The sequence below is a fragment of the Nicotiana tabacum genome, chromosome 15 (assembly GCF_000715075.1).
Source record: "Nicotiana tabacum cultivar K326 chromosome 15, ASM71507v2, whole genome shotgun sequence".
NCBI classification, from domain to species: domain Eukaryota; kingdom Viridiplantae; phylum Streptophyta; class Magnoliopsida; order Solanales; family Solanaceae; genus Nicotiana; species Nicotiana tabacum.
In genome coordinates, this window is record NC_134094.1 from 133,266,585 (window position 1) to 133,274,585 (window position 8,001).

An 8,001-nucleotide genomic window follows, 5' to 3' on the forward strand; every position below is an offset into this window, starting at 1 on the left:
ACTTTACATCTTGACCTTATACGTTTCTGTTCCTTATTCTTATATTTGACGGGAGACCTAGATAGGGTACTTGTAGTCTCATCATTGTTGCACTGAATGTTTGCTTTTCTTGGATTTGGGTAGGTGCACTTCTTGCATGAGTTTTGTACTTTGAGTAAGAGCTTGCAAGTGGTCCAGCAACATCGGCTATTTAGGTATGCATCACACGCATATGTCTTTCATATGAAATATCAGTCTAATTTATCTTATGTTGGAAGGGGGAGCGAAACAATCAACCTATTGATATTGGAAGAATCCGTTACTTGGAGCAACGGAGACAAGTTGTCTCCGTGTGGCCTATAGGACACGGGTTCGAGCCGTGGAATTAGCCACTGATGCTTGCAGGGTAGGCTGCCTACATCACACCTTTGTGAGGGTGCGGCCCTTCCCCGAACCCTGCATGAACGCGAGGTGCTTTATGCACCGGGCTGCCTTTTTATTTATTTATCTTATGTTGCTTTTATAGCAAATGAGGTGATATAACTGCAAATACTATTATGGTTGCAGGGATCTTGTTAATGAAGGCATATTCGATATCATAGCTGATGTTTTGCAGAGCCAAGACAAAAAGCTAGTCCTGATGGGGTAATGGACCATATCGTTATATTTTAGCAAGTAGACTCTTTTTCTTTTCCTTTTTCTTTTGTCTTTGCATATCATTGTGGTTGTCGCTTCCCTGAAGTTCTTATCCAAAATGATTCTAACTGATGCAGGACAGACATCCTCATTCTATTCTTAAATCAAGATTCAAATCTTCTGCGATCTTATGTAATTCGTCAGGAAGGCCTTGCTTTGTTTGGACTTCTGGTGAGCAAAGATTAGGTTTTTCTTCTTTTCTTGTTTCATAGATTATTAAAATCAAGGATTGCTCGACAATGGAGACTACTGAAGTATGTGTATTATCAGTGTGAGTCTAGCTGTTAGTTACCTGCTCCTAAAATGCATTCTTTCATGTAACATTTATTCAACTGTTGGGATGATGTGCTTCAATATATGGATTTTGTTATCTTATGCCTATCCCCTTCAACATGTTAAGTTGTGAGGCATCTGCTGCTGTCGTGTGAGAATGTTCAGTTATTCTATGCTGTGAATGTGGTATGTGATTCATGAGATAAATAATTGGAGAAGGTAGTTTGTCTCTCCTCCATTTCTCATTTTGATGTTTCCTGTTTCCATATGCTGGATATTTTCCTAATTGTAGCACTAAGACGTGCCCTTTTATTTGGCTTAGACGATATTTGTTAATTTTACCTCTCACATTTTTTTCCCTTGGCTTTGCATTCCTCTCAAATGGAGGGTAGCCGTGCTTGCTGCCATGCAAGGCACTAGAAGTAAATAATAGCATGGTTTCAAATTTGCAGGTCAAAGGTATGCTAACAGATTTTGGGGATGAAATGCACTGCCAGTTTCTTGAAATTCTGCGCAGTCTCATGGATTCATATGCATCAGGAACCCAGGTGCTTTGCGCATAACTTTTCTGGTTCTACCATAATAGTTTTAATTTTCTGTAAAAATTTAGTACCTTGTCCAAAAAATTCAGGTTAGTCGAGTTAATGACAGGATTGGCATTTAAAACATGGATACGTACAATGTCCTTTTTTCTCCTACAGATCTAGAATTTTCTCTCTTATAACTTCTCAAGTATTGTGATGGTGAGTGGAACATCTTACGCAATTCTATTCCTGACTGATAATGTCTGACCTTTCTTAGCGGGGAAACTGCATTTCAATATTCTGACCATGTGTAACTAGGGGAAGGGAAGGGTAAGGAAGAAACTGTAGAGGAAGAGGAAACACAGTTAAAAACTAGAGGCTGGGAGGGCCTATAGGAAAATGGATAAAAATGATAATAGTATTTAGATAAGGTTGTTCTCTCTAGTCAACAACTACTTTTGACTTTTATTTACTTCAAGCTCTTGATTATCTTCCTTAAATTTGTTCCAGAGAGAGGCCATTGTTGAAATTTTCTACGAGAAGCACCTAAGTCAACTCATTGATGCTATAACATCATCCTGCCCGGCAGACGGTGCTGCAGAAACTGTCCGTAACTCGGAGTGCTCTGATGGAGGAACTGAAAAGCAAAGCAGCGTCAAGCCTGAAATACTACTAAATATCTGTGATCTCCTATGTTTTTGTATTGTGCACCATCCTTATAGAATAAAGTGATCTTCTCATCTTGGTATGGTTTTGCTTGGTTCCTAAATGCTAAGTTTGATTCTTTGGTTTAATGTTGATTCTCTTCTGTGTCGCAGGTGCAACTTTCTTCTAAATAATGTGATAGATAAAGTTCTCTTTCTGACACGAAGAAAAGAAAAGTACCTGGTAGTTGCCGCTGTTAGATTTATGAGAACTCTTATTTCGCGCAATGTGAGTTGTTTACTTCTCTCAAGCAAGAGAACGTTGTCTGTGGACATGACTTAATTGACTCAAGTTTTGATTTATTTCCTCTATGGTGAATGTGTCACCCCGTGAAATGAGCTTAGATGTTTTGAGAAGCAGCCCCCAAGGCTTCGGACCAACAGTAAAGGAATTAAAATGTGGGATGTGTGGTAGGAGCACGTCACGACTTTGAACCATACCTAGGACTAAATCCTGGTCTTTTAGTGGTTGGAAGGTAGAGGGTGGGTCTGTACTCTCCTGAGTTTCGAACTTGTCCACCACCTGTGGTTGGGCCAGCTAATCCACAGGGGATTGGTTTGTTCTGTTAGTCTTATGGTGATTCATGAGTCCGTGAAGGCCCAATAGACTTGGCAAACGTCGAATGAAACTGGTTGGGATCTTATGTAGGTTTTTATCTGATAATAACTAGGTAAAACTGCTAAGACATTAGACTTGGCCTAAAATTGTATGTAGAGTCAACAGAGAGGTAGAATAGGGTGGATTCAAAATTTAAGAACCAATTCTTGTAAAATAGGTCTAGGTTCTACTTGTTACATCCATGTATCCACACTTTGAGAACCGATTCTTGTAAAATATTAAGATAGATTTTCTGCTAAAAAGTGTAATAGTACGATTTTGAAGCTCTTATTTCAGCGCTTGACAGATAAATTTTCACCCTCTAGTTAGCTAATGTCTTATCCTGCGACTTTTACTTGCATCAGTGAATAATTACACTGTATGCATGTATTACCACTCTCTAGTAACCACAACTAATGAGATAGATTAGTAGGTTTGAGGTAATGTCACTTTGATTGAGTTAAAGAGAATTTGTTGAAACATTGAACATCTTTGTATTTGTAGAGGATTGTACTGTAGAAGTCATAATTGCTTACTAAAATGACATGGAAGATTGTAGGTTTTGTAGCTACTATTCAGAATTGAAACATTATCTTCTTTTTTGGGTTCGTTAGTGTAAAGTAACTTTCTAAGAATGGTTTCAAAATTTTGGACCAGAATATTATAGGTTATGATTCTCTTTTCCCTTTTCTTTTGTTCATAAAAGTAAATTCTACTGAACGGTTTGATTTAGTGTATGGCTGCGAAGAAACCATACTCTATCCTTTGGGGATAAGAGCTAAATAGTGCCTTCTTTTTGGTTGTACTGCTTAAATGTCCTTCAAGTCGGTTGAAGCTTCTTGAAAGAAGAGAATAATAATAAGAATATTGTGTATAATATTCTTAATAATTATTCTCATATATTAGAGACACCCAAGACCTATGAAATTTTCCTTATCTTACATAACCTAAACTCCTATAAAGTGAGTCAACTTCTATAACCAACCAATTTCATTAAGAGTTTTTCTCTATTCTTCATGTCTTTTCACATGGCAGTAGAGCTTCTACAAATTTGGCAGAAACTAAAGTGTAATATTATGTTCATTATTTCCGAGTGTTTCCCTTCTGTGTATTTGTGAATATATTCAAATTCTTCTAAGTACGATCAGCAGGATGAGCATTTGATGAATTACATAGCGAAGCACAATCTCTTAAAACCAGTGGTTGATGCTTTTGTTGCTAATGGAGACCGCTACAATCTGCTAAACTCAGCTGTTCTTGAGCTTTTTGAGCATATTCGTAAGGTAGTATCTTATTTCCTTCACCTGCTTAGATTGTGTAAAAGTAAGTGTGACATGACTTCTCTTATTTCTTAGGCTCTGACATGACTTAATGTAGGATAACTTGAAGATATTGCTCAAGTATTTAGTGGACTCATTCTGGGATGAACTGGTCAAGTTTGAAAAGTTGACATCTATTCACTCTTTGAAAATTAAATATGAGCAGGTATTGTCCATTCTTGCCCGTATTGTTCACCATCGCTCTCTTGGAAGTGATGCTTTGCTCATAATCGGTTATTTGGGTCTAGTCCCTAGATTGTTCAGGAACCAGAAGTGTTGGCGATCTGTTAGACGACCCTAGGAAAAGAGTTAATGAGCGTGGTTTAGAGAAAGAAGAAGAAGAATATTTCAATGAAGACAGGTATGCCTTTTTACTTCTTTGCATGTAAAACTTTATATGGTAGCCACTGAATATGTATTCCTTCAGTGATGAAGAAGATTCTGCGTTTGCCTCTGTGGCCAACGCAAGTAGAGCGCAGGCTCAGCCGGCCTTGCCTAATGGGTCTGCTCCAAGCCCCTCATCTGTGAGGTAAGTAGATGTTACTGCTGGAATCTGGATTTATTAAATTGAGGGAACATGTTATGAGACTCTCATTGTTGCTTTAGATCTGGAGGACTTGTTGATTATGATGACGACGAGGATGATGAAGATTATAAGCCACCACCTAGGAAGCAATCTAATAATTCTGATGAAGATGCGGAGTCTTTTCCGTTGAAACGAAAGCTATCTCCGAAAGAAGAGCCTGAGCCAAAAAGGTTGCAGCGGATTGCTAAAGGCTCAAAGTCTCGAGACGGTGTTTTCGCTGCTTTGTGCTCAACCTTAAGTCAAGCAGTTTTGCCCTCTAAAAAGACAGTAAGTACAGCACAAGATGGTCCATGCTCAGATGGAGACAAGAAATCTGTGGAGTCCAACCATGAGGAGAAAGGGAATTCTACTGATAATGGGAGTGCTGATTTGGATACTCATGACGACCAAGAACCAACTTGTCCTAAAAGTTTTTCTGAAAGCATGCACAGTTCTCCAGATGATAGGCAGAGGGGAGATGATTATCCGTTAATACCGCCAAAATCATCTCCTGAAATGGCTGTAAATGGATCATAACTCCTCTTTTGAGACAATCATGCCATTTTTACTCCTACCGTGGTCTACAAGATATTGCTTGAGCATGTGCTTGCTTCAAATCAGCTCTCTGCACAACTTCGACATGAGGAACGAGCTAACAAGCGAATCCATTGTGGAGTTTCTAAAGTATTGGTGGAGGGGAGTCTGTACAGTGCCGTTGCAAGCGCGAGAAGAGATTAGTATCCCTCTTGGGTTCTCTTTTGTTTAGCATTTCCTATTGGTCCTGTAAAACATTCCATAGCTATAGAGTTTTGCTTTCTCCAATTCTTTGTTTTATCCCTACCCCATCTCCATTCTAACTTTCCTTAGTTATATACAATGCATAGGGCACCAACTTTTGCCCTTGAAAGGTTATTCTTCGATTTCGTGGGCGTAGTGACCAAATGTTACGTTAGAGAGGTCAGTACTGCTTGAGGCCAAGTTTTCTATTTCGATGTTGTCTAATTTATACGGAATTGTATATTAAAATTGTGGACAATCAACTTTGGCTGCAAATATGTACATTAGAGCTACTCCTTTAAAAAAAAATGAATGATCAAACATTCTGTCTCAAGTTCGATTTTTTGTGTATATGCCTTTCTATTACTTTTAGAGATATCTCTCGCGGGAGGGAAGCAAAACTTTTGCTCAATCAAATACGGTGTTGATTAGTTTGTTCATTTAGTTCATTAATCTCTTCTTTAAACATGTTCGTGATAAATTAGCGAGCAGCGCATGTTAATCATCTTTGTGCAGAAGGATTCCACCTTTTTCGATATGTCATTTTCTTAAAAAAGGGACCTCACTATCAGGCTCTCTATCTGCACAAGATAAGGATAAGGTTTAGGTACATACTATTGTTTTTCAGACCCTACTTGTGAAAATACACAATGTATATTGTTGTTATTGTTAGCTTAACTAGCATATAGTTGTTTAGTTTCGTATATTGTTAGCTTAACTAGCATATAGTTGTTTACTTTCGAAGAAAATCCAGGCTCCTGTCACATTATAAATTTAGATGCATTTACTCATAATTCTATTTTTTCTACCTTCAATGTAGGAGTAGGGTTTGCGTACACATTATACTTTCCAGACATAGATCATTTTGATAGTTACTACGAAAACATGGAAGAGTTTGAATCGCAATATTTTACAGCTTGTTTGGATGGTTGTTACATGTCGTTCCATAATGTATCATATTGTATTGTACTGTATTGTATTGTTTGATGAATACAATATTTGGATAGATTGTATTGTTTGCCGCCGTTTCATGATGTCACGCACCAAACATATGAAGAATAAGCTCGCAACATTACTAAGAAAAAATAGGATACAAAGTAGAATTATTAAAAAAGTAGGGCAAAGGATAAAATATGATTATTTAATAATAAAGAAGGACAAAATGAGAGGAAAAAAATAAGGTAACGACGTCACCACACCAAATCCGTCATTACGTAAAGTGGCACTTCGTCATTATTTAACGATGCGATACAATAAAGTTTAAGTAACAATCAAAACAAATATTATATTTAAAGTAACAATACGATGCAATACAATAGGTATATAGGGTAAAATATGCTATGTTAAGTAATTACATAAGATGGTGACACGCGGAACCGAAGGCAGAGGATAGCTAAGGCCGAAGATAACTGTTTCATTTGTTACCGGAAAGAATTATGCTCATAAAGATGCAATAAATGCTTGCCACCCAGAAGCATTTAATTGGGAATATTCTACAACATTTATTACAGTGCCAATTACAAAGAATTTGTCATTCATGCTCACTGTTACACATTCTTCAATTACCCTCATAATTGACACTAAAGAAGGGCATGATCTTAGGACCTTGTTCCCTAGGTGAAGCTATAAATAGTGAGCTCTGTAATCATTGTAAATGACACGAATTTTCTGGCAAACTTATGCTATAATCTATTCAAAGCTTTATACAATTTTACCTTCTTACTTTTTGATTTCATTACTGTTGTCCCCGGAAGCCTTGCTCCCGAAACTACTATTTCTGCTATTTCATCCTCATCTCAAGACTAAGTATTGCATATCTCTTCAATTCTTTTATTATTTCAGGATCGAATTAATTCACTTGTCTAGAAACCACGTAAAAATTTAACTGTACCGTTTTACGGGCAAACAGTTTGACGCCCACGGTGGGGTATAGACAGTCGTGTAATTAAGTTGATCTTTGCTTCTTTTACTAACGTGTTTTGATTATCTGTTCTTAGCAAAAATCACAAAAAATGGTAGATAATGGTATTAACAATACACACAAACTTGAGACCCAAGGAGACCAGCCTCAGCAGGAGGATTCAATCAGTAGAACCCGCAATGAGGGAAACGATGCCATGCCGGTTCACGACAGGCGGTACCCGTGACATGTTCGGGAGGCGAATCCCGATGATGCTGAAGAGGTGCATGTTGTTGAAGCGGTAAGGGCCCTTGTCACGACCCAAAATCCAACTAGTCATGATGACACCTAACCCAACCCGCTAGGTAAGCCAGTTATCAACTATCCAATTCCAATAAAATTTAACAAGACAATTAAGTAAAAGAAAATATCTAAATCTTATACATCCCCCAAGGACTGGTAGTACAAATCATGAGCTCCTAAGATTAGAATTTACAAAGCTAGTATGACATAAATACATCATCTGTTTGAAATGTACATAAACAAATCTTTATAAATCTAAGGCTACCATGAACAAGAGGCATCTACAACCGGAACGCAGGTACATTTTCAATTCCAGCTCCCGTCGATCACAGCAACATCAACAACCAACATCTGCACGCAAGG

The 8,001-nt window shown here is 37.8% G+C and overlaps 1 protein-coding gene across 4 annotated transcripts in view; it reads left to right on the forward strand.

Annotated features, from left to right (window-relative positions):
- Nucleotides 1-5,769, forward strand: part of LOC107766687 (uncharacterized) — a 28,808-nt gene extending 23,039 nt beyond the window's left edge. Inside the window, exons 14-24 of one of the 4 annotated variants that reach the window (XM_075231327.1) lie at nt 124-194; nt 547-624; nt 753-846; nt 1,401-1,496; nt 1,983-2,200; nt 2,291-2,405; nt 3,923-4,057; nt 4,152-4,259; nt 4,342-4,454; nt 4,521-4,622; nt 4,700-5,769. In XM_075231327.1, the coding sequence (XP_075087428.1) occupies nt 124-194; nt 547-624; nt 753-846; nt 1,401-1,496; nt 1,983-2,200; nt 2,291-2,405; nt 3,923-4,057; nt 4,152-4,259; nt 4,342-4,454; nt 4,521-4,622; nt 4,700-5,195 (1,626 nt within the window). In that variant the 3' untranslated portion in view covers nt 5,196-5,769. The remainder of the gene's footprint in view (nt 1-123; nt 195-546; nt 625-752; nt 847-1,400; nt 1,497-1,982; nt 2,201-2,290; nt 2,406-3,922; nt 4,058-4,151; nt 4,260-4,341; nt 4,455-4,520; nt 4,623-4,699) is intronic. The other 3 variants (XM_075231328.1, XM_075231329.1, XM_075231330.1) reach the window with 3 other exon arrangements.
- The last annotated feature ends 2,232 nt before the right edge of the window (nt 5,770-8,001 follow it).